This window comes from Gouania willdenowi, chromosome 1 (genome assembly GCF_900634775.1).
Source record: "Gouania willdenowi chromosome 1, fGouWil2.1, whole genome shotgun sequence".
Taxonomy (NCBI): domain Eukaryota; kingdom Metazoa; phylum Chordata; class Actinopteri; order Blenniiformes; family Gobiesocidae; genus Gouania; species Gouania willdenowi.
Genome location: NC_041044.1, coordinates 5376963 through 5400613, shown reverse-complemented (window position 1 = coordinate 5400613; position 23651 = coordinate 5376963). Strand labels below are relative to the sequence as shown.

The 23651-nt window shown below is 36.6% G+C and overlaps 3 protein-coding genes and 1 long non-coding RNA gene across 7 annotated transcripts; 2 read left to right on the top strand and 2 right to left on the bottom strand.

Annotated features, from left to right (window-relative positions):
- The first annotated feature begins 119 nt into the window (after positions 1 to 119).
- LOC114464229 (trichohyalin-like) lies at positions 120 to 23373 on the top strand. The gene is made up of 2 exons (XM_028448288.1): positions 120 to 2330; positions 22885 to 23373. Exon 1 carries the CDS (start codon positions 395 to 397, stop codon positions 2327 to 2329), a length of 1935 nt encoding a protein of 644 aa, XP_028304089.1. The 5' UTR covers positions 120 to 394; the 3' UTR covers position 2330; positions 22885 to 23373.
- LOC114464269 (uncharacterized) lies at positions 2695 to 7317 on the bottom strand. 2 transcript variants are annotated; one of them, XM_028448317.1, is made up of 5 exons: positions 6347 to 7317; positions 6096 to 6251; positions 5789 to 5881; positions 5209 to 5445; positions 2695 to 2826 (listed from the first exon to the last, which is right to left on the bottom strand). In XM_028448317.1, exons 1-5 carry the CDS (start codon positions 6689 to 6691, stop codon positions 2767 to 2769), a joined length of 891 nt encoding a protein of 296 aa, XP_028304118.1. In that variant the 5' UTR covers positions 6692 to 7317; the 3' UTR covers positions 2695 to 2766. The 2 variants fall into 2 exon arrangements, with proteins under 2 accessions (XP_028304118.1, XP_028304126.1); XM_028448325.1 differs by having other exon boundaries at positions 5789 to 5875.
- On the bottom strand, positions 8238 to 10574 carry LOC114464322 (uncharacterized). Its single transcript, XR_003674177.1, has 3 exons — positions 10490 to 10574; positions 9199 to 9255; positions 8238 to 8298 (listed from the first exon to the last, which is right to left on the bottom strand). It is a non-coding gene; the product is annotated as an uncharacterized LOC114464322 (long non-coding RNA).
- Positions 12422 to 22913, top strand: LOC114464208 (protein FAM83F-like). 3 transcript variants are annotated; one of them, XM_028448275.1, is made up of 3 exons: positions 12422 to 13161; positions 19930 to 20158; positions 20695 to 22913. In XM_028448275.1, exon 3 carries the CDS (start codon positions 20949 to 20951, stop codon positions 22881 to 22883), a length of 1935 nt encoding a protein of 644 aa, XP_028304076.1. In that variant the 5' UTR covers positions 12422 to 13161; positions 19930 to 20158; positions 20695 to 20948; the 3' UTR covers positions 22884 to 22913. The 3 variants fall into 3 exon arrangements, with proteins under 3 accessions (XP_028304076.1, XP_028304070.1, XP_028304082.1); XM_028448281.1 differs by having other exon boundaries at positions 12428 to 13161; positions 20695 to 22666; XM_028448269.1 differs by having other exon boundaries at positions 19930 to 22913.
- Positions 23374 to 23651: the final 278 nt, after the last annotated feature.

Below are 23651 nucleotides of genomic sequence, written 5' to 3'. Positions count from 1 at the left end.
ATTTTTAACCTTTAAATTATCACATGGCTACATTTATAAAGGAATCCAACTTTCCTGAAAGCAGGTTATTTAGTTTTTTCAGAGGTAAATAAATACATTAATTGAAATCTGGTTACTGAAACAGTGACATCATCACACAGGAATGCAATAGTGACATCGTCAAAGGAATGGATACTGGTGATGTGTCACCAGCCAATCAGCAGCCAGCAGAGGGAGCTTTATATGGAAACTTGTGACATCACACTCCAAGGCACTTTTAGAGTTCACCTCTGATCTAATCAAGCTTTAACCTCAGTGGTGTCAGACATTTTGTTGAGGTTGCAACTCACCAATAATCTAGAAAGTCAGATTTGAGCTCAGAGCAAAGGACAAAAAGGCTTAAACCAAGTGGACTATGGCTTTTTGTAAGAGGCATTATGAACCTTACCGGTTTAGGATGGATCGTGCAAACCATTATATTCAGGATAAAGAAAAAACAACAAAGTCATCCAAGAACCTTCCTGGTAAAGACCCTCTTCTCCTCCCTAAGTGCAAACAAACTGACCTTGTAAGGCAACAGCGTGAGGCAAAGAAAGAGATGCAAAGGAAAGAAGGTGAGGAAAAACTTAAACAAAGTAAAACTTGTCAGTTAAAATACAAAGAGAAGCAACATTTGAAGAAAAAACCACATCATGAAGAGAAGTCAATGAAGCCACCATGTCAGCAGAATGTTGTTACGCAGGTTGATAAAAAAAGTGAGCAAAAGAAAAAAAAGATGTCACCCTACATTATTACAATTGAAGAGATCTGTCAGCTCCCTGATAAGTACAATGGCACAACAGGTGAACTTATAATGGGACAAGGAGAGGAAACATTTGAAGAAGAAAGTAAAAAGACAGAGGAACAAGGAAAAGAAAGCGTGGATGATGCAAGTGTGATAAGAAACATTGACGAGGAGCGTTCAATGACTGAAGAAGAGTTAGAGATGCTGGCACGTCACCAGGACTTCATCATGCAGAAAGAACTTAAGGAATTTGAGCAAGATAAGAGGGTACAAAACATAAATCAACAAATTACTGCACTTAAGCTGCAGAGTGATTTAGTTGATCAGATTTTTGAAAAGGAAAAAATCCATGCTGAGAAGATGGAAGAGAAAGCACGTTTAGATAAGTTGAAGGGATGCGACACTGGGAAAGACGGCAGGATAACTGGTCAACGACACAGACAAAACTGCACTGAAAATGCTAAGTACATCAAAACACAGATAGAAGAGCGCAAAAAGCAGGTGCAAATAGAAGAAGATAGGAAAAAGAGTTGTGAAAAGGAGTATGCAGAAATGGACCAGGAATGTATTCAGTCACACTTAATGGCTAGGGAGGCCAAAAAGGCTGAAACAAAGTGGAATGCCCAACAAAACTTACTTCTTACTAGGGAGAAAAAACGGGCGAAAAAGGAAGCATTAGAGGGAGAAATACAGGAATCCCTTCAAATCAAAGATTGGATCAATAAGAAAGATTCTCAACAGGCAGAAATTGCTGCTAAAAAACAAAAACTCAAGCAGCTACGACAGATACCTGTTGATTTGGTGTCAGATCAACTTAAAAGAATAAATAAGAACATGAAACAGGACCATGAAGCGGAATTTAAACGACTTAAACGAATCAAAGACGATGAGTGGAAAAGAAAGCAAAAAGTGTTGGCTGAGAATAAAGCAAATAAGATCAAGTCGTTGCAGAAAGGCTTGGCACAGCAGTTGGAAACAAAGGCTCAATGCAGGGTCACAGAACTTGCTCATCAGCGAAAACAGCAAGAAAATGATGTCAAAGAACTTCAGGCCCACCTTGCCAAACAGAAACAGGAAGATGAGAAGCGTCGACAGGATTTGCTGACTCACAAAGAACTCCTGAAAAAGCAGGTGAAACAACAAGAGTCTTTGAAAAAACAAAAACTTAATGAGGAATTAAATAATGAAAAGAAACTTCTCAATCGCCAAAAGTTAAAATCCAATCGGATCGACGAATACATAGCGGACAAAAATAAGGAATATGTAGAAATCCGCAATCAAGAAAACCTGTTACGTTTTCGAACCGGCAGCCACTATCACCCTAGTTTAGCTAATAAACCTGGGGAAAACAAATCTGATGGCAAAGTAGTTCTCCCCCCGATTGGACCAATAAGACAACAAAAGAAAAGACTAGTCCTTCCCACCACCCCCGATCGTCTTCCAACACAGTCTTCCCTTCCACCTATTGCTCCCAAAAAAGGGAAACAAACCACCAACTACGCCTATTACCAGCAAGTTACAATAGGTAAGAGGAACACGGCTAGTCCCAGTAGCTCCCAACTCTAAGATGCTGCCTCCCCCGTGACCCGACTACGGATAAGTGAAAGAAGATGGATGGATGGATGGATGGATGGATGGATGGATGGATGGATGGATGGATGGATGGGTACTCCAGCACACAGAACACTAAGGACAGTCCTGCTATCTTCCTGTGTTTTCATAAGTGAAAAACAGCAGCTTGGGACTTGATGCAGGAACAGGATCCATAACTGGTATATAGAGAATATTTCCAACATACAGAGTATATCTCAGCTAAGATGTGGGATCTGAACAGCAGAGGCTTTAACAACCTGCAAGCTTAGCTGTTCTGATGGTGGAGTTTCTCTGCCTCTCATCAAACTCTGCAGGCACAGAGATGATGACCTTCTGGACTGACACCTGCAGATGTTGTTCAGCCTTTTTTCTCATCTTCAGCAGGAACCTGGAGCCAATGAACTCTGGGCTCACAGTGAAGGTGTGGTTAGTGAGATCTGAAACTCTGCACTTCCATTCTTGTTCATCACCTGAGGGAGAGAGAGAACGCTTCAGATACACAGTCTTAAACATGTTATGGAAATATTATAGCATACAGAATAAATAAAGTCAAAATGAGACAAAATATCTGTTGTGGAGTTTTTCCATGAAAAAAAAACCAAAAAAAAAAAAAACGTACAGAGGCACTGACTTTTTCAGAATCAGATTTAGAAATATTTGAACCCATTTATAGAGTAGCTTAAATTCACCATTTAATTGGCAGGTTGCACATTGACTACTGGTTGTGTTTTATATCAACATTATTTGACACACACATACACGCACGTAAAATAAAACATACCAGTAAAATAAATATTACATCTGCAGCACCCCTAACACCCCCACTTCCCGCAGCCCTGCATTTGCAGAGTTTTAGAAAAAAATTGCTTCACGTGTAAAACTCTTCCTATAAAAGTCCTTTTATATGGCTGTAATAAAGGAACGTTTTTAATGCAGCTGATAGCTCAGTTTTAATAAAACAAGATTACTATTATATAATCGTTACAAAAAATGAAAACTGAATAATTAACACCTGTTGCCATGTCATTTTGTGCGGCCCCCACAAAAGAAAGTAAATGCACAAAAAAATTACTCAAAAAACACAACATTCCAGAAAAATACATTAAAAGACAATAAAAATGATTCCAGCAAACCAAAGGTAAAAGTCAACAAAAACAAAGAAAATGAGAAAATATATACAAAAATACACAAAAATGAATCCAAGAACAAATATTATGACAGAAAAATACACTAAAGGACAACCACAATGAATAGAAATAATTCCACACAAGATTTTAGAAAAATTACTCCAAAACCACACAAACACCAAAAATATGCAAAATGACAGAAATACACACAATCTCTCAAAAACAGAAAAACCCACAAAATAACACTAAACCACACATATAAATATACAAAATATCAACAAAAACACTCCAAAAACAGTAAATAATGAACATATTTTGACTCTTTATTTTTCATAATAACTTATGACATTTAACGCTTTTAAGATTCTGCTGAATTGAAGTTTTACCTAAAAACACAATTTTTTTTTTTCACATACTCACTAAAAAAAAATACAAAGGCTCCACTTAATTGAATTAAGGTAACAATTTGCATCAATCTTTTTAATAAATTTCAACTAAAATTTTTCAGTAAATCCAACAAGACTTTTAATGTTAGAAACTCAGTTAATTAAGCTGAACCAACTTAATTTTAATAAAAATGGTTCATGTTAAATTAAGCTGAACCAACTTAATTTTAATAAAAATGGTTCATGTTAAATTAAGGTGAAACAACTTAATTTTAATAAAATGGCTCACGTTAAATTAAGCTGAACCAACTTAATTTTAATAAAAATGGTTCATGTTAAATTAAGGTGAAACAACTTAATTTTAATAAAATGGTTCATGTTAAATTAAGGTATCATTTTACTTAATTTAAGCTATTCCAGCTCATTTGTTTTGCATTTCTCATCACAAATATCATTTCAAATTGTTTCCTCAATTTCTTATCAATAACATTCATTTTATTAACATGAATACAGTTCAGTCAGTTTAATGGTCAAACGGATTTATTGTGTACAAATGCCAACCATCAAATAAACATGGAGGAGCTCCAAATGAAGACAAGAAGTCAAATATTTGCAGGAGTTTGCTCTTAAACACACACAAAAAAAAACTTAAATTCAAATTAATATTTGAATTTTGGAAGACTGATCCCCTAAACTAAATTCAATGTGTCACTCTCTGCATGTTAAATAACAAAAAAAAGGAAACACAACTGTCATGAAAAAAGGAATGCATAAAACAATGTTGCTGGTGTTTGGAAAAAAAATACATCAAATGGCTATACGCGTCCTCCCTGAATAATAGTAAAACAGTTTCTATATATACCGAACACATTAATAGTTCAAAAAATGTGTAAATCAACATATACAAATGCAAATATAACTAGCTAAAATTGATGCAGTTTTTTTTTTTTTTCTTTTGTTTTTTTAAAGTGTTGTTGATTCAGCTTTATCATTTTTTATGCTGCCTAGATTTTTGTTTGTGCTTGTTGTAAAACTATAATGCATTATAGCTATATGTTGTTTAGTTTTTTCTATGTATTTCAGTTAAAGTCTAAATATTGATAAAACCTCAAAAGTACAAAAAATTACAATCTACTTTTCAAATGTATAATTAAATGAAGTGACTGTTGTATGTAACTGCATTTATTTTAGCTGGGTGTATCTAATCAATAACCAACTGGGAACAATAGAGGTGCTGTATGTTGCACCAAAAACCAACACAAATATAATAGTGCAACATTTGTGGAATTAGAACGCAGCTTACATTTTAGAACAACAGTTTACTTTTTAAAGACATTACCTTGGGACTAGCTCGCAGAGCATCCAGCTCAAGGAAGATCTTTTGAAATGCCTCAAAAGTGCTCTTTAGTTCTTTTGGGTAGCTCAGGTTGAATGTATATATTAGTCCCATGAGCAAGGCACATGCTCTCGGGACAGTCAGGCCATCCAGGACTTCTGCTCCCTCAATCACCACCGTTGCATTGGCTGGTTCAGATGCCCCTCTGCTCACAACAATCTTCATCACTTCATCTCCATCCTGGTATAAGTAGGTCAGAATCAATGTCAGTGTTTTTTGTCATATATAAAAACAACAAAAATGCAGTGTATCTGAACTTTAGGGATAACTTCAGGATTAAACCTGGGTTTAGGGAATGCCATTTAGTAGCAAAACAAACAATATTAATGGCATACTTTAAACACAAACACTGCCCACAAAGCCCAGTTCAAACTTAGTTTTGCTTTCAGACAAAAACAAAACTTACTGAATATATCACAAATTGTCCTGATTATAGTTATTATTCAGTTGCACTGTCTACCATCCCTAAATACAGCCCAGGTTAAATCCTGAAGTTATCAGTAGAACTGTTGGATTTACCTACCAACTGTTCTTTGAAGAGATCCTCCTCCTGTTCTCTCAGGTACACCATTAGGCTACGGATTGCAGCTTCTCTCCTCCTTTCTACAGACTGTTCCTGTAAATAATACAAGAAAATGGAATTTAAAAAACAAATCTTTAAAAAGAAATGTGCAAATCAAAAAATATAACATTTATTCATTATTGTATATTCTTTCGTTTTGGAAGTGTTGAATAATGACAATTTTAAATACAAATCTATTATGTACTCCTTTATGATTTATTTAACTAACTTTTTTGTATTTTAAATTAACTGTTACATGTATTTATACCTCCAGCAGCATGTTCTTTATGTGCTGAATCTTCCTTTTTGCAGCTCCTCCTCTTGAGGACACCAAGGCCATTATTTTTGGGGTATACTGGTCCAGTTTTGCCATAAATGTTGTCTCAAGACCAACAGTGGTGATCCTTCTGAATTCTTCATTTATCTGTATAAAACACAAATAAAAGGGCGTGATTTGTTAATGTAGAAAATTGAATGACATTGCACATACCACAAACAATTTTCTGAAACAATATTAACCTGCGTTGTATCCAAAAGAGCAGGCCATCGGTCTCTTAAGTCACTGATTGTTGGTGCTTCATTGACAACTTCCTGCCTGCGAATGGAGAATGTCTTTGCCATTTTCTCACTGATGACCAGGCTGTTGTTCCTCTTCTTTACTTCATCAAGGAGCTCTAATCTTACATGTTCCAAAGTTCCTTCCGTTTCTCCTTGTGGGTGAGGAGGTAAATAGTTCACCTCTGCTCTTTTTGGCTTTTTGATATTCTTTGCAGGTGCTTTCTCATGTGCTTGCTTCTTTTTAAGAGAGTTCACATCAAGCTCAGGGCATCCAAGCCCTCTCAATTTAGATCTATAGCCAGCCATTTTATATTTCAATCTTTGCTGCCATCCATAGCATCCGTTATATGAACCTGGTTCTTTAAGGCAAGGATGCTTCTGAATCAGTGCCTCAGCAACATCGTTCAACTGCGCACTTGTGGGGTAGGCAACATACAGAAAGATGCTTTCAGCCAGCTTCTCAAGGATGTCTGAAAGGATTGTGGCAAAGCTGAGCTGAATTCCATCCTTTTTGAAAACTTCATTTCCTGAGGCCAGCACAAGCTCTGTGTTATAGGCAAAAGTAGGTACTGGAAATTTAGTGGGCCAACGCTGTGTACGCTGAGTAACACGTTCAGGTGATGAAAGAATCAGTGTGTCCTGCGATCCAGAAGAGCTGCCGCTGCTAGCAGGATGGACAGAGTTCTCTGAATTAGGGAGCGAGGTTACTAATACACTTTCAAAAGAACTGTCCACATCAGTAAAGGTCAGAGTAACTGCAGGAGGTTCAACAATGTGAACCACCTTAATGGTATCTTTGTCTTTGATGTCACTTGTTGATGTAAGAGAAAAATATTCCTCTCCAAAGTCAGCATCCTTATAATGCAAGGTAAAGTTCCCATCAAGCCCAAATTTCTCTCTCACAATAGACTCAAGTTCATTCACAGTATCAGGGATTCCATGAGGTAAATCCAGTTTGCGAATTTCGTGGTCCTGAAGAATGATCCGAAGTTTGACTTGAGAAGACATCAGGGTATCTATAAGAGAAAACATTACATCAGTTTGGGTTATAGAATGTGTGCAGACATCACATAAGCATTTAGTATGGGAGAAGAATATGACCACTAAAAAGTCCTCTAGATAAATACAAGCTTTGGACTTAGACTTTTCATCACATTCATCATAAAAACTAGTATGCTGAGAGGTTTTTACATTACACTGTGACATTTCCTCATCATCAAACTTCGCAGCAAGTGTTATGTTTGTGTCCACAAAAATACTTCTACAGACTCTACTGCAAAAGATCCTAATAGTGAGGTAAATAGTGAGGTCTGTATGAACAGGAGAAAGGACAAGCTCAACTATGTCCTTAAGGTTCAGAAGGATCAGCCATGCTGGTTCATTCTCAGGGATTCTTTCTCCAACTATCAAAGGAAGGAGGCGAAGCAAAGCCCAGTTTTCATAGGCATTCCCACCAACAGTTTTCCTTGCAGCAAAAGTCAGTGGAACTGGTTGTGGTGCATCCGTTCTATCTGCCCATCTGTATGGGAACTCTTTGATTAAGTTATTTAATTCATCGAGTGTGAAATATTTCCCTTTGATTAAGGCATTTAGGCATAGTGCTAACTCTAAAGGCACAATACCTTCAAATAGATCATGTAGCAAATCAGGTGGGTTGCCAGATAAAACACTGAAATATTTTAGTTTGTCAGTCAGTGGGCACTGTCTCTTTACTCCATAACAATGAGATGCACTTGTATCTCTCTGCGCTGTCTGAACATGCACCTTGTGCTCTTGTGTTGTCCGAGGACAAAATGCTCCTGTTTTAACTTCACTCACCTGGAATTGGGATCTTTCACCAAGACAGAACCTTCAGACGTGTGTACTTGAGAAGCTCTCCACAAACCCTCCGATAGAGTGGGCACCTAGGTTATCTGCAACGACACAATACACAGTACCTTTGACTCGAAGACCTAGTGAAGGAATGTAAAGTCCCTCTTCTTCTAGGCTGGCAAGGTCTTTTAGCAGTGGTTCTAACACAGCACTATAGCCAAATTTTTTAACATCATCAGCCTTGCAGAGAATGGCAAGGTAGATTGATGTCAGCAAGGATCTGAGCAATGGTGGCACATTAGCTAAAACCCAATACACAGCAGTAATTTTGTGTTTTTTTCTTGATGTGCCAAATGGATTACACACTTCAAAATCATCCACATACAGAATGAGAGAAATGGCTGGATTGTTTTCTGATAGCAATGTATTGTTTTTAAAATGTATGCCATCATGAAATGATTTGTAGAAGTGAGTATCAGACCTGCTGTCTGCTTCAGAGCTATGTCTGAGCAAATCCTGGATCTCTTTCTTCTTCAAAACCTCATGTAAGGACTTTAAAATAGGTACATATTGGAAACTTCTTTTCTCCCTAGCACTGAGAATGTACTCTATAGGTTCCACCATGGAAAAATGCTCCTTGAAATACTCTCTTCTTTTGTAGGAGGTGGACAGAGGAGGATTATGTCCTAGAGCTAATGTAATTGGGTTAGATTTACATAGGTCTGTCGCCATCTCTGAGATGATAAAATCATCAACTTCACAATTATGCTTCTTTAAGCATGACCGTAAAATAAAGTATAAAGTGACGTTCTTCCACTAACTCATCAATACACCTTTGTGGTACATTGAATATGCTCTCCATTTTCAGCAGCAGGTGGGCAACATTTTTTTCAATTAAGTATGGCAGTTCTCTCATTTCTTCATCTTCAGGATCTTCACTCACTGTACCCTCCATATCCTCCTCAATAGGATCGTCTCCTGTATTTGAAGGATTAACAAACCTCTGCAAGAGCTCAGGCCTGAAGTCATCCAGAGAATGAGGAGTGTGTTTCCGGCTCCTGTGAGAGGCAAATGTTCCATAAATGTTTGTTTTAAAAGAGCAATTTTCAAAAACACAAGACACGGTTTCCTGCTTTTTTAAATGACGGCCAATGTGTTCAAAGTATTCTCTTTCTGTGGAGATTGTGTTTAAAGAACAACATGAACATTTAAAGGACAGAACTTCTGTGCGTGTCCCTTTCTCACGTGTTGAATGGCTTCTTGACAGATGGGTTCTCAGGCTGCCCCATGTTTTAAACGAGCAATAACACTCCCAATAGAGGCAAGGGAGAAATTCTCCACCATGACCATGTCTAAGTCTATAATGCTTTAAAAGATCAGTTCTTCTTGACACTTCAAATTTGCAAATTTTACAGGTCCAATTCATTTTTAAAACTAAGCAAAGCTCTGTCTAAACTGCTTGATTTTTTTTTTTTTTGTTTTCAATTGTTTAGTATTTCAAAGCTATAGTGCTTTAAACCTGTGCAATATCACATTTAGAAAAACTTGTAGCCTAATATGTGTTTCTAAATTGAATTTGGAAAAACTAAAAATTTGCTAGCAACCAACTGCAAGTGAATTTAACAAGAAAAAAATAATGAAAATGAAACAACAGAAGTTGTGTTGACTACACACACATTTCAATCATTCCTAACTTCAGAAAATGCTACGTGTTTCAATAGCAAAACAGAAAAATACCCAGGCCTCCTGCAGCCTTACCAAAAGGAAACCTTTTCTATGGCGTCTCTACAAGTAATGTCGGTGTTTTAACGCATTGCACATAAACACAGACCAACACGTATAGACTTAAAACTTATGAAATAATTTGTTACAGGTTTAGTTGAGACCGTCAGGTGATTAGCTATCACCATGCAGAGTGGAGCTAACCTGTAGGTTAGCTTCTTCAATGTAGTACAAACTTTAAATTTGGACCAAACAAAACACCAATCCCTCGTACCTTTGCAGCGACACAATGAACGTTTAATTAATTAAAATAATTCGGCTGCCTGCCACAGTAAACAAAAACACGAACCATGCAGCAGAAGACGTCTGTGTTTGACGGTCACCTCGGCAGGAATAAACGGTTGGGGGCCGGTTGTGTCGCGGAGGGAAGTCGCTGCTGAAGCAGCCAAGGGTCTACCATTTACAATCACGAAGTTAGCTTAATATCAATTTTGTCTGTGTTAAAAAAAAACGAATTCTTGATACAGTTAGTAGCGGTTATGAACAAAATAAATCAAAACAGGTACTTACCTAGTGATAATCCATAGAAACTCTTGTTTTCTTCTGATTTTTTAAATTTTCCAACAGGTGTTAACGGTCGCAGCCTCGCGCCTCTCTTCTTCTTCTTCTTCTGTGGTTTATTGGCGGGTGGCGCTCATCAGAGAAATGTGCATTTTCCGCCACCTACTGTATCGGAGTATGAACCAGAGTTTTATCCTTTTCCCTAAGTCATAATAATTTTAACTTCATTCAAAACATTACATACATTAATCTCCATCCCCTGACGGTGTAAATCCTGAAGCATTGGCTCCTCTATGTATGTGATTGCACGATAAAAATCAGCTCAAGCTGCCACTAGGAAAGAACATCCTGGTTTTTTTTCTCTTCAAAATAAAAGCTCATATTACTATGCACATTACCTGTGCTTTTGTTTTGAAATAAAGGATGTTTAATGTGGTCGGTCGGTTGCTCAAAGGTCCTCAAAAGAAACCTCAGAATATAACCTCACCTCTTTAAGACTTATGAAAGAGAACATCTCTACTTAAAGCATGATTTGAAAGTCTTACATAAATTCAGCCCTTAGACATTTAGGAAAATATTTTGTCTTACTTATTTTACGTTTATTTATTTAAATTTATATTTTTCAGTTATTTCTCATCTGCCAGTTGCCGGTTGTGATTCAGCTCAGACAATGAAGGAGGTGGAACTGATTTTGGGTTTGCCCTTTGGTCATGCAAATGTTTTGTTGAAAAAGTATACATATTTAAGTTAACAGTTTTTCTATATTTTCAGCTGGACCAACTTATTAAAATAAGTCATAGACTTGTTATAATAAGTCCATGTAACACATTTATGGTGAAAAAACTCCTGATTTTAAGCTCAACTAACTAACCCCATATTTTCAGCTGGACCAACTTATTAAAATAAGTTATCAACTTGTTATAATAAGTCCATGTAACAAATGTTTTCTTTTATGTTGAAAAATCTCTTGATTTTAAGCTCAACTAACTAACCCCATGAATCATTTCTTAGCTCTAACACTATTTTTATTAACATTTTTTTTTTGTTTGTTTTTTTGTCAAAGTTGATTAATCATGTGTTATACATATCAAAAATGCCACCTATCAGCCAACATCACTTTAATCAGTTGTATTAAAACAAGATTATTGTGTTTATTAAAAAAAATTAAGTAAAAAAAAAAAAAAAAATGACAAAAATCTGCTATACTGAATAATGAACACCATTTTGTGCAGACCCCAAAGCAAATGCACAAAATGAATAAAAAAACACTAAAAATGCCAGAAAATAGTACATTAAAGGCTTAAAGGTTTACACAAAAATGAGTCCAGAAACCCCAAATTTTAAAAGTTTACATTTACACAAAAGTGACTCCAAGAACAAAGACAATGACAGAAAAATACACTAAAAGAAAACCAAAATGAATAGAAATCACTCCAAAAGCACACAAGATACACAAAATGACTCCAAAACCAAACAAAAAACAACAAAAACATTCACAATGAAAATAAACACATACAAAAATGTCTACAAAATGACAACACAATTACACAAAGTGTAACAAAGTGACAACAAAGATTCACAACGATGACACTAAAAACACACAAAACCACACAAATGATTAAATATACAGAATGACAACAAAAATACTCTAAAACAGAAATGAAACAATGAACACATTTTTACTACACATTTTTCATATTAACTTTTAGAAGTGAACATTTTAAAATTATTGCCTGAATAGTTTGTTGGGGATTTTTAGAGGATATGTATTCTGATGTACTAAGTGGGAATAGAAAATACCAGATGTCGTTACCATGGCAACAGAATTGTCTTGGGAAAACTCTGCTGCATTACATTTTTTACCTAAAAACCCTGTAACTTTTTTCACAGACCCTAACATTATTAGCATTTTTTATACGTATTAAAAAAGTTACCTAACAGCCACAACAACTTTAATATCAAAAACAAGTCCATATCGACACTTTTTGTGCTCAATCACTGCAGTGTGAAACGTTGCGTTCTGGTGACCTTGAACGCACCACGGCTCACCTCCAGGTCCCACCTCCAAAGCAGGTGAGAAACTTTCCCAGTGACGTACGCTGGGAATGAAGTCACTGTTGCTGGGACGGTTTCCTGGTGTTCGGCCGACCTCGGAGCTCCACTTGGGGCGACCCTCTCTGCTGCCATGGCCGAGTCCCAGCTCATGTGTATGGAGGACGGACACATCGGAGACAAAGTCCCGGAGTCCAGGCCGGAGTTTTTCTACAGCGAGGAGCAGCGAGCGGCCATCGAGGAGCTAGTGAAGAATGGCGACGGAGCTTTTAAAACACGACTCAAAGAAGACAACATGAAGGACTTCCTGTCCGCCAAAGAGATACGACTGTTGTTGAACATTTTTAGACGTTATGACAGCGAAAGTGTGAGTATGACCAAAACACCCGCTGGGGCAGGGAAGGACGAGGGGGAGGAAGGACCGGTGACAGCGGACGATGACTCCGGGGTCCACTCCACCTACTGGCCCCAGATGTCGGACACGGAGGTCCCGCCTCTGGACATCGGTTGGCCCAGTGGGGCCAAGTTTAAAGGGGTGACCCGGGTGGTCATGCACACCCACCCCCCCCAAAGACAACGGGCCTCACATCAAACAGGTGGTGAGGAAGCTCATCCAAGAGGCGAGCAAGGTAAGAAAGACAGAAAAGAGAGTATTTAAGCAGCGTTTTTCAACATTGGGGTCGTGACCCCATGTGCGGTTGCCTGGAAATAAAATGGGGTCGCCTGAAATGTCTAGTAATATTAAAATATCAAAACATTACTGATTAAAATTGATAATATTTTTAATTTAAACTTAAAAAATAAAAAAAAAAATGTAAATATGCGTTTATTTAAAAAAAAAAAAAAAAATGCGTTGTTTTTAAAATCAATAAATGCTTCAAGGATTTTTATTTGTCATGATGTGCATGAGCATGTACTGTACATTAGCACTCAACAATATATCGTGATTCAAGATATATAAGTTTTCTATTTTAGCGATATAGAAAATGACGATATCGCCTATGTCTCTTTTGTTAACTTGTTTTTATTTATATAATCACAGTACAAATAACAGCATACATTAAGTATTTAATATTATTCAAAGAGTACAGTCAAACTGTATCCTTCTTTACAATTATTTCATATTTTTGAGATATATATTTTATAACTTATTTTGCATTAAAATACTTGTTTTAGGAGTCACTGCTTTCACTACTTCTCAGAACAGCATAAAAAGCAGTTAGATGGATTACTGAGTGCGTTCTAACCCAGACCTTCCCCTAAAAAAGCTACGCTACAGAACTCACTAACACGTGTTGTCCCTGAGAGGAGAAAAAGCCAAAAGTGGCACATATTGTGCTGCTGTTTGTTAATAAATGTGTCTGTGTGGCATTTTGCAAATTTAACCCAGAATTGTTTTTCTGGTCAGACTTAGCTGAGTTAAAAATATCTAGATCAATGTCATGTATCTACATTTTGAGAAAAAAATATTGAATCATGAGTTTTGGTCCATATTTCCCAGCCCTACTGTACATAACGCAATAACGTCCCCAAGTTAACGTTATAAAATAATGGTTCAAATATACAATGATATGCAAATCAATATTGACAATAATGTCACAGAAATAGATATAGAGTGCAGGAAGGGGCAGTTATTCTCTTTCAAATTAAAACACCACATCATTTCTCGAACAACTGTATTCTATACTTTCACTTTCTATGATATAAATCTAGTTCAAATAAAAAGCAGTTTTATGAGCTTAATTTATAATGTCACTTTGTATTTATAACATACTATAACAAACATGATTAAAGAAACTAGTTTTACAGAAAGAAAGTCTCTGAGGTTGCCAGACATTTGTGATATAAAAATGGGGTTAGAACTAGAAAAAGGTTGGAGGGGAACCACCGGTGTGAAGGCAACAGGTTCCAGTTCAAACAGTTCACGTCAGCTATGCTTCCAATGAGAACAAAACCTGTCAACCTTACACACAGTCTGTCTGTCTATCAAAAAAAAAAAACACAAATCAAAATCAAGTATAGGCAAGTGGCGGTCCGGGGAGCAGATGTGGTCCTTGGTCCAATTTTTTGGAACCCCATATTATAATCACAAAAAGACTAAAAAAACACGCAAACACAAATATAAGTCCTCCATTAATACACAAAAGGACAAGCAAAACGCATTAAACTGACTCCAGTAACATACAATGACAACAAACATCTATGCAAAATGACTCCTAACAAACAGAACAACGAAAATACACAAAAATGATATATAAAAACCAATAAAAAGCGCTACATAAATGCAATGCATTTTTATTATTACAAATATACAAATAGATTCACAACACACAGAACAACAAAAATACACAGAACGACAGAAAAATATACAAAATGACAACAAAATTACACAAAAGAAGCAGAAAAACATGAAAAAGTACAGAAAAAAAACACTAAAGAACTACAAAAATAAACAAAAATGATTCGCAAAAACACAAAATGACAATAAAAATATACAAATTGATTCAACACAGAACAACAAAATACACTTTATGACAAAAATATACAAAATGACAACAAAGATACACAAGAGGCTGAAAAACATACAAAAGTACAAAAAAATACATAAAAATGATGACAATAAAATATGCAAATGGTTTCATAACAAACAGAACAAGAAATATACACAGAATGACAGAAAAATATACAACACAACAACAAAAACACACTAAAGAGGTGGAAAAACATGCAAAAGTATAGGAAAATACACAAAAGGACAACACACTTACACAAAAATGACTCTCAAAATGATAGTAAAAATACACATGTCGTATGTTTACGCCATCATTTTCTGTATGTATTTTGGGGGCCACACAAAATCTGACAGAGGAGCGCATGTGGCCCCCGGGTCGCCAAGTTGACCTTTTCTCACGTACACATATCGCCATGATTTACTAATTTACCACAAACTAAATAAAAACAAACTGCTGACACTACCTTTTGGATCACACAAAACCTTAACATAACTATATCTGCAGGAGCACCTCCAGGAATAAGGTTTACTCCTGAATGAAATAATCAGTCTTATTTAATCTCAAACTATTTAATGTATTTAGATGTTTTGCTCCTGAATTTCACTGTTATTATGCTACTTTCTCCAAAATACATCTTTATTAAACTTTTCATTGACAATTTTACATGTTGTAACTTGTAACTTTTCATTAAAATCATTAAATAAGGGGAAATCTTTCCGTCTTTTGAAATAGGTAATGTGGCCACACAATAGAACAGTAGAGAACTGAACAATAATCTAACTAACTAATCTTAACTAACCATAACTAAACTGAGTTTGATTTGGGAATTGGAATCACTTCTTAAAACCAAATCTCTGATTTTACCATAATTTATTTGTTTTTATTTATTTACATCCTCTTATTATATTTCTTTCTAATTTGTTCAAGGATTTTGTTAATGCTCATTGTTTTCATTTTCAAGCCATTTATAATGTGACCTTTAGTTTAGTTTAAGTTTTGCGTTTTTATTAAATTAATAATGATGATTATTTTACTTTTTAATAACCTTTATTTTCTCCAAACAAATTGTATTTGTTTTGGCCAATTAACACTTATTCTGGGTTTATATGTAAGAGATTTACTGTGGCCAGTTTGTGAATGCTAACACAATAGTTATGTGAGCTGTGAAGCTAACAGCTGGAGACATTATAAATAAATCACTTAAAGGCTTTTATTGAGTCCTTTATTTAACGTTAACCTGTTTATATAAGTAACACGTATCAACAGATTTAGGAACTTTGCAGCGATGCACTGAGCTTTTCTTTCTCTTTCAGTTTTAGTTTTAGTTAGAAGCTGCTACTTTTACAGTATACATTATGCAACTGATGGGCGGGGCATTACAACGAGCAGCTACCGTGAACATTGGATTCGACTCTGACCCATTTGTTTATAACTGGAGATATGACCTGAGGGGAGTTCCAAAAAGCGGGTTATGTTCAAACTTGAGTATCCCATTCCTGAAAGCGAGGTATGTTCTTCTCTGAGTATGTTACCATGGTAACGTTGTCCGTGAACTAAACCTGTTCGCTGGCAGGTTTTATCAAAGAAACTCTGGGTTTCTACCTGGCTCCGCCCACCTGAACACTGTTTCTCAAGGAACACTTTTTATGTAAAGCAGCACATTATTACAAATTATGTGCTGCTTTACGTTATTATTTTTATTTTTTGCAAACTGTCAATTTCTTTATAACATTGTGGATGCAGAGCATTTAGGGAAAGACACTGAGAGGTTGATTCGTGATAAAACGACTACTGACGTCTGTAGTAAAGTTCCCTGGGTACAAACCTGTGGATAATGTCATTTAAGTAAATACACATTTCACGTTGTTTCATACAGTAATACAGCTCACTGTATAGATACATTGTTTGAAAGCTACTTTGGCGCAACGAGTTCATTGTTTCATCAGCTTTCTCTAAACATATGTCATTACAAGTCATTAAACCCTAAACCAGGTGTCGCCAACCTTTGTGAAACTGTCAGCTACTTCATAGGTACTGTATAGTCTGAAGAGCTACCAGTTAGAAAAACACTTCTTAAATACTTAATAAGGAAGGCTAGCAGTCATTTTAAAAGGTAGGAAATAACTCCAGCATGTTCTTCTTGTCTTAATAATATGTTAAGGTTGAATTTATTCAGACTTCTGTTTTTCACATCAAAGTGATCAGCTGACACCTCTGAAGAGGACTGGCAGTTGACAGTCAAAACTTGTCAGGAGATCAAAGTTCCTGAAAAACAGTTGTCTGAATAAATGAAACCATAAGATATTAAAAATGGGAACTTTATTTTTCTCCTAATTCATGCAACGAACCTGTGTCATGTTCAATCTGTCATTACACGTTGACTTATGAAAACATTACACATGATGCACTTTATTATTTTTTTAGAATGTTTGACCTTTAGCTTTTATCCTGTAGATATTGCGTTATTTTTAGAATAATATTTTTACATTTAAATATCCACAAAGAAGCTGCATTTGGACGTTTTTATTTTTTCATTACAAAGACACTTAAAACGTAAGATGTTTTGTTAGTTTGTTCTGTAGATTAATATTTTGTCATCTACCTCAAACCCTGTGATTTAATTTATTTGTAAAACCAAAATACGACTGTGCCCTTTATTTTTGTCAAAGAGCTCCAAACAGCTCAACAGTGGAACCTGAGGGACACTTTATTTGTTTTTAAAATGTGAAAAATGAAAGACTTAAGGAAGCGATATAATTCAGTCTTTAGACAGCAATGTTCTAAACTTTAAATGTATTTTTGAGATAACTACCTCATGTGCTGTGAATACAACACATTTGTATTGTTTCACAGGTATTTTTCAATGTTTTACAATAAAAATAAATAAATAAAATTAGAACATTCATGGTGTATGATATCAGTGATAAAAAAAAAAAAGAAAGTGATAATGCAGGAAAAACAGAAGACTGACCTTGAACTTAAATATGCCGACGAAGGCTTTGAAATATAAACCTTTAGCTCCATTTCTGAAGACAGCCAGATGACGTGTGACGTCCTTTAACAGTTCAATTCAGTTCAGCAACAAGAGTTCCAGGTGGTTGGGGGAGGGGGAGGAGGGGGTACAGTGTCCTGTCTGCTGAAACTTCCTGGTGATAAGAATGAGACAGCTTTGAAGCTGGCGATGGGAGCCAAAGAGGAGATAAGCAATGTGTTTTCGATACAGGCTATGTCAATTTTCACATAGCCTTGTGTCCTGGTCTCTCAACAGTAATCCAATAAAGTGTCCTCAACTTGCGAGCCGGGCACTGAACTTCTCCAAGTTGGTTTTGATTTTGTGCAAACAATTCAGAAGCAGCTCCTGCTTGCTTTTGAGTTCATTCATCACATGAGTCTGACTGTTGAGAGCCCTGCCCCATCCTTCAAAAATGACTGGCAGGCTTACCAAAACAGTCACTAGCATAACACGGACTTTGCGATAGGTCAGGAAGCTGCCAGCTCCAATCAGCAGCATACCTGCTATCATTATTCCAATCATTTAGATGTTTTCCACGTCTTCCACAGAAAGGATTGACAGACACACAACTCTCCACTTGTTCCAAAGGTCCAGTGCATATCCAGCCGTAAACATCCCGCTTGAACAAGGGGGTTCACCATTCCCCGTTCTTTTTGTCAAAAAAATCTGGTCGATTGCATTGAGAGACCAACTGATCAATTCCATTATTCCAGTTTTGGATGAGACGCAGGATGCGCCTGTTAGATTCACGAGACCAGAGAAAACAAAGTATCAGCAGGGACAGATATGGGTGGGAAGAGAGGGAGAAAAAACAATATGACTGCCTTTGTTGAGAAGCAGAAGAGAATCTGTGATAACCACAATTATTTATTTATTTATTTATTGATCTGAATAATATCCACTGTTATCCAGGAAGTTTATTATTATTATAGTCAAAAACTCCAAAACAGCAAATAATGAACATATTTTTACTCTTTATTTTTCATAATAACTTACAACATGTAACGATTTGAAGATTCTAGCCTGAGAAGTTTGTTGAGGATATTAGGGCTGCACAGCACTGTTAGTAACAAGCCAGGTGACATCAGAGAAGGACATGAAGCGCTGAAAATATTCAAATGAGCACCACATCCAAGTGTGTTAGTGCTCATGAGTACATAACATTTTACAGGGAAGACATTATTGCTATTCATGTTCTTGTTCTCAGGGATACAAACATTGTCTGGGGAAATGATTTTAGGTGCTGCTACTGTTAAAATGATCAATAATCAGTACTGTTAACAGCAGTAATATTATAGTGAAACTTGTGGGTTTTTTTCTTTTTCACTTCATGCAGTCAAATGTTATCTGTAGGTTTTATTTAACTGTCAATGTAGTATTGAATCTTATTTTATCAGAAAAAATATCTGACCCATGACTCAGACATTAAAAAAATGAGCACCACCAAGAAACCACCTTTGGTGCTCCTTGAGAACAAGATCAAAATTGTTGTGAGCCTTATTTCATAACCAGGGGTGTACACAATGTTCAGAAGTGTGATGTTTGAACCTTAAGTGTACAATACAAATGCCTAAAGGACTATATAGTGAAGTACATACTGTACATTATGATACGAGACATGTTTGTACAAACAATAATATTGCTAAAGCAGATTCCATATAAATGATCCTGTGTTATATCACTTTGCAGCCAGTGAATTGTGCAACAGGAATACTTTTTATTCTTAAAAGTACTTTTGAGTACATTTCAGAGCCTGTGCTTTTTACTTTTATTTGGGTAGATAATTGGATTACTCAAGTCGTTTGTTTACATAGGTATTTTACTTCTACTCAATCAAAGAATCTGGGTATTTTTGCTATCTCTGTCCACAGGCGAGCTGAATCACGAAGTCCAGGATTGTTCCAACGTTGCCAGAGGAACTCTGAGCATCCACATGTGGCTCAGTGCGCTATCTGGATGTTTTCTACGGTTTTTAGGTCAAAAAAAGGAACAACCAGGTGTCCAGATGAAGCTAAAAACACTAGCTGAGTTAGCTTGCTGCAGCGTGATGTCCTTCACGTGTACGTCACTTTCTCTCCCCCTCACTGGGTTAATGAGCAGGTATTTAAGTCTAAAAGCATCTCAAAACATCAAGCAGACATTCTAGTGCTCACAGACAATATGAAGACTATCTTGCCAATAATCCTTCATAAAAGTAAAACACAAACTCTTTGCATTACTTGTCAAAAGAAACTGATCAACTCCTGCCTCGTGTACCACTCCCTCACTCCTCACGTCTTTCTCCCGTTTTTCTCGCACCTTTCGTCCGTCAAACGCACATTTTTTCTACATCTGTGTCCAGGGTGGCCTTTCATAATAAAATAAATCTACAAAATAATTGACTTAAAGGGTTGCACAAATTAACACGAATTAAAATAAATACAAAGATGCATTTTAAACATTCTAATGAACTTTACATTTTAGAATAACAAAAATACACAGTTTTAACCACTCTACAATTTTAACCTTTAAATTATCACCTGGCTACATTTATAAAGGAATCCAACTTTCCTTAAAGCAGGTTATTTAGTTTTTTCAGAGGTAAATAAATACATTAATTGAAATCTGGCTACTGAAACAGTGACATCATCACACAGGAATGCAATAGTGACATCGTCAAAGGAATGGATACTGGTGATGTGTCACCAGCCAATCAGCAGCCAGCAGAGGGAGCTTTATATGGAAACTTGTGACATCACACTCCAAGGCACTTTTAGAGTTCACTTCTGATCTAATCAAACTTTAACCTCAGTGGTGTCAGACATTTTGTTGAGGTTGCATCTCACCAATAATCTAGAAAGTCAGATTTGAGCTCAGAGCAAAGGACAAAAAGGCTAAAACCAAGTGGACTATGGCTTTTTGTAAGAGGCATTATGAACCTTACCGGTTTAGGATGGATCGTGCAAACCATTATATTCAGGATAAAGAAAAAACAACAAAGTCATCCAAGAACCTTCCTGGTAAAGACCCTCTTCTCCGCCCTAAGTGCAAACAAACTGACCTTGTAAGGCAACAGCGTGAGGCAAAGAGAGAGATGCAAAGGAAAGAAGGTGAGGAAAAACTTAAACAAAGTAAAGCTTGTCAGTTAAAATACAAAGAGAAGCAACATTTGAAGAAAAAACCACATCATGAAGAGAAGTCAATGAAGCCAGCATGTCAGCAGAATGTTGTTACGCAGGTTGATAAAAAAAGTGAGCAAAAGAAAAAAAAGATGTCACCCTACATTATTACAATTGAAGAGATCTGTCAGCTCCCTGATAAGTACAATGGCACAACAGGTGAACTTATAATGGGACAAGGAGAGGAAACATTTGAAGAAGAAAGTAAAAAGACAGAGGAACAAGGAAAAGAAAGCGTGGATGATGCAAGTGTGATAAGAAACATTGACGAGGAGCGTTCAATGACTGAAGAAGAGTTAGAGATTCTGGCACGTCACCAGGACTTCATCATGCAGAAAGAACTTAAGGAATTTGAGCAAGATAAGAGGGTACAAAACATAAATCAACAAATTACTGCACTTAAGCTGCAGAGTGATTTAGTTGATCAGATTTTTGAAAAGGAAAAAATCCAAGCTGAGAAGATGGAAGAGAAAGCACGTTTAGATAAGTTGAAGGGATGCGACACTGGGAAAGACGGCAGGATAACTGGTCAACGACACAGACAAAACTGCACTGAAAATGCTAAGTACATCAAAACACAGATAGAAGAGCGCAAAAAGCAGGTGCAAATAGAAGAAGATAGGAAAAAGAGTTGTGAAAAGGAGTATGCAGAAATGGACCAGGAATGTATTCAGTCACACTTAATGGCTAGGGAGGCCAAAAAGGCTGAAACAAAGTGGAATGCCCAACAAAACTTACTTCTTACTAGGGAGAAAAAACGGGCGAAAAAGGAAGCATTAGAGGGAGAAATACAGGAATCCCTTCAAATCAAAGATTGGATCAATAAGAAAGATTCTCAACAGGCAGAAATTGCTGCTAAAAAACAAAAGCTCAAGCAGCTACGACAGATACCTGTTGATTTGGTGTCAGATCAACTTAAAAGAATAAATAAGAACATGAAACAGGACCATGAAGCGGAATTTAAACGACTTAAACGAATCAAAGACGATGAGTGGAAAAGAAAGCAAAAAGTGTTGGCTGAGAATAAAGCAAATAAGATCAAGTCGTTGCAGAAAGGTTTGGCACAGCAGTTGGAAACAAAGGCTCAATGCAGGGTCACAGAACTTGCTCATCAGCGAAAACAGCAAGAAAATGATGTCAAAGAACTTCAGGCCCACCTTGCCAAACAGAAACAGGAAGATGAGAAGCGTCGACAGGATTTGCTGACTCACAAAGAACTCCTGAAAAAGCAGGTGAAACAACAAGAGTCTTTGAAAAAACAAAAACTTAATGAGGAATTAAATAATGAAAAGAAACTTCTCAATCGCCAAAAGTTAAAATCCAATCGGATCGACGAATACATAGCGGACAAAAATAAGGAATATGTAGAAATCCGCAATCAAGAAAACCTGTTACGTTTTCGAACCGGCAGCCACTATCACCCTAGTTTAGCTAATAAACCTGGGGAAAACAAATCTGATGGCAAAGTAGTTCTCCCCCCGATTGGACCAATAAGACAACAAAAGAAAAGACTAGTCCTTCCCACCACCCCCGATCGTCTTCCAACACAGTCTTTCCTTCCACCTATTGCTCCCAAAAAAGGGAAACAAACCACCAACTACGCCTATTACCAGCAAGTTACAATAGGTAAGAGGAACACGGCTAGTCCCAGTAGCTCCCAACTCTAAGATGCTGCCTCCCCCGTGAGTGAAAGAAGATGGATGGATGGATGGGTGGATGGATGGGTACTCCAGCACACAGAACACTAAGGACAGTCCTGCTATCTTCCTGTGTTTTCATAAGTGAAAAACAGCAGCTTGGGACTTGATGCAGGAACAGGATCCATAACTGGTATATAGAGAATATTTCCAACATACAGAGTATATCTCAGCTAAGATGTGGGATCTGAACAGCAGAGGCTTTAACAACCTGCAAGCTTAGCTGTTCTGATGTTGGAGTTTCTCTGCCTCTCATCAAACTCTGCAGGCACAGAGATGACGACCTTCTGGACTGACACCTGCAGATGTTGTTCAGCCTTTTTTCTCATCTTCAGCAGGAACCTGGAGCCAATGAACTCTGGGCTCACAGTGAAGGTGTGGTTAGTGAGATCTGAAACTCTGCACTTGTTCATCACCTGAGGGAGAGAGAGAATGCTTCAGATACACAGTCTTAAACATGTTATGGAAATATTATAGCATACAGTATAAATAAAGTCAAAATGAGACAAAATATCTGTTGTGGTGTTTTTCCATGAAAGAAAAAACAAAAAAACGTACAGAGGCACTGACTTTTTCAGAATCAGATTTAGAAATATTTGAACCCATTTATAGAGTAGCTTAAATTCACCATTTAATTGGCAGGTTGCACATTGACTACTGGTTGTGTTTTATATCAACATTATTTGACACACACATACACGCACACACGTAAAATAAAACATGCCAGTAAAATAAATA

Excerpts from the sequence above, each read along its gene's own strand:
- LOC114464229 (XM_028448288.1), top strand. The coding sequence starts at position 395 with ATGGCTTTTTGTAAGAGGCATTATGAACCTTACCGGTTTAGGATGGAT.
- LOC114464269 (XM_028448317.1), bottom strand. The coding sequence starts at position 6,691 with ATGGCTGGCTATAGATCTAAATTGAGAGGGCTTGGATGCCCTGAGCTT. Across the intron at positions 6,252-6,346 it reads CTCTTTTGGATACAACGCAG|ATAAATGAAGAATTCAGAAG; the intron begins GTTAATATTGTT and ends TGTTTTATACAG. Across the intron at positions 5,882-6,095 it reads TAAAGAACATGCTGCTGGAG|GAACAGTCTGTAGAAAGGAG; the intron begins GTATAAATACAT and ends TATTATTTACAG.
- LOC114464208 (XM_028448275.1), top strand. The coding sequence starts at position 20,949 with ATGGCTTTTTGTAAGAGGCATTATGAACCTTACCGGTTTAGGATGGAT.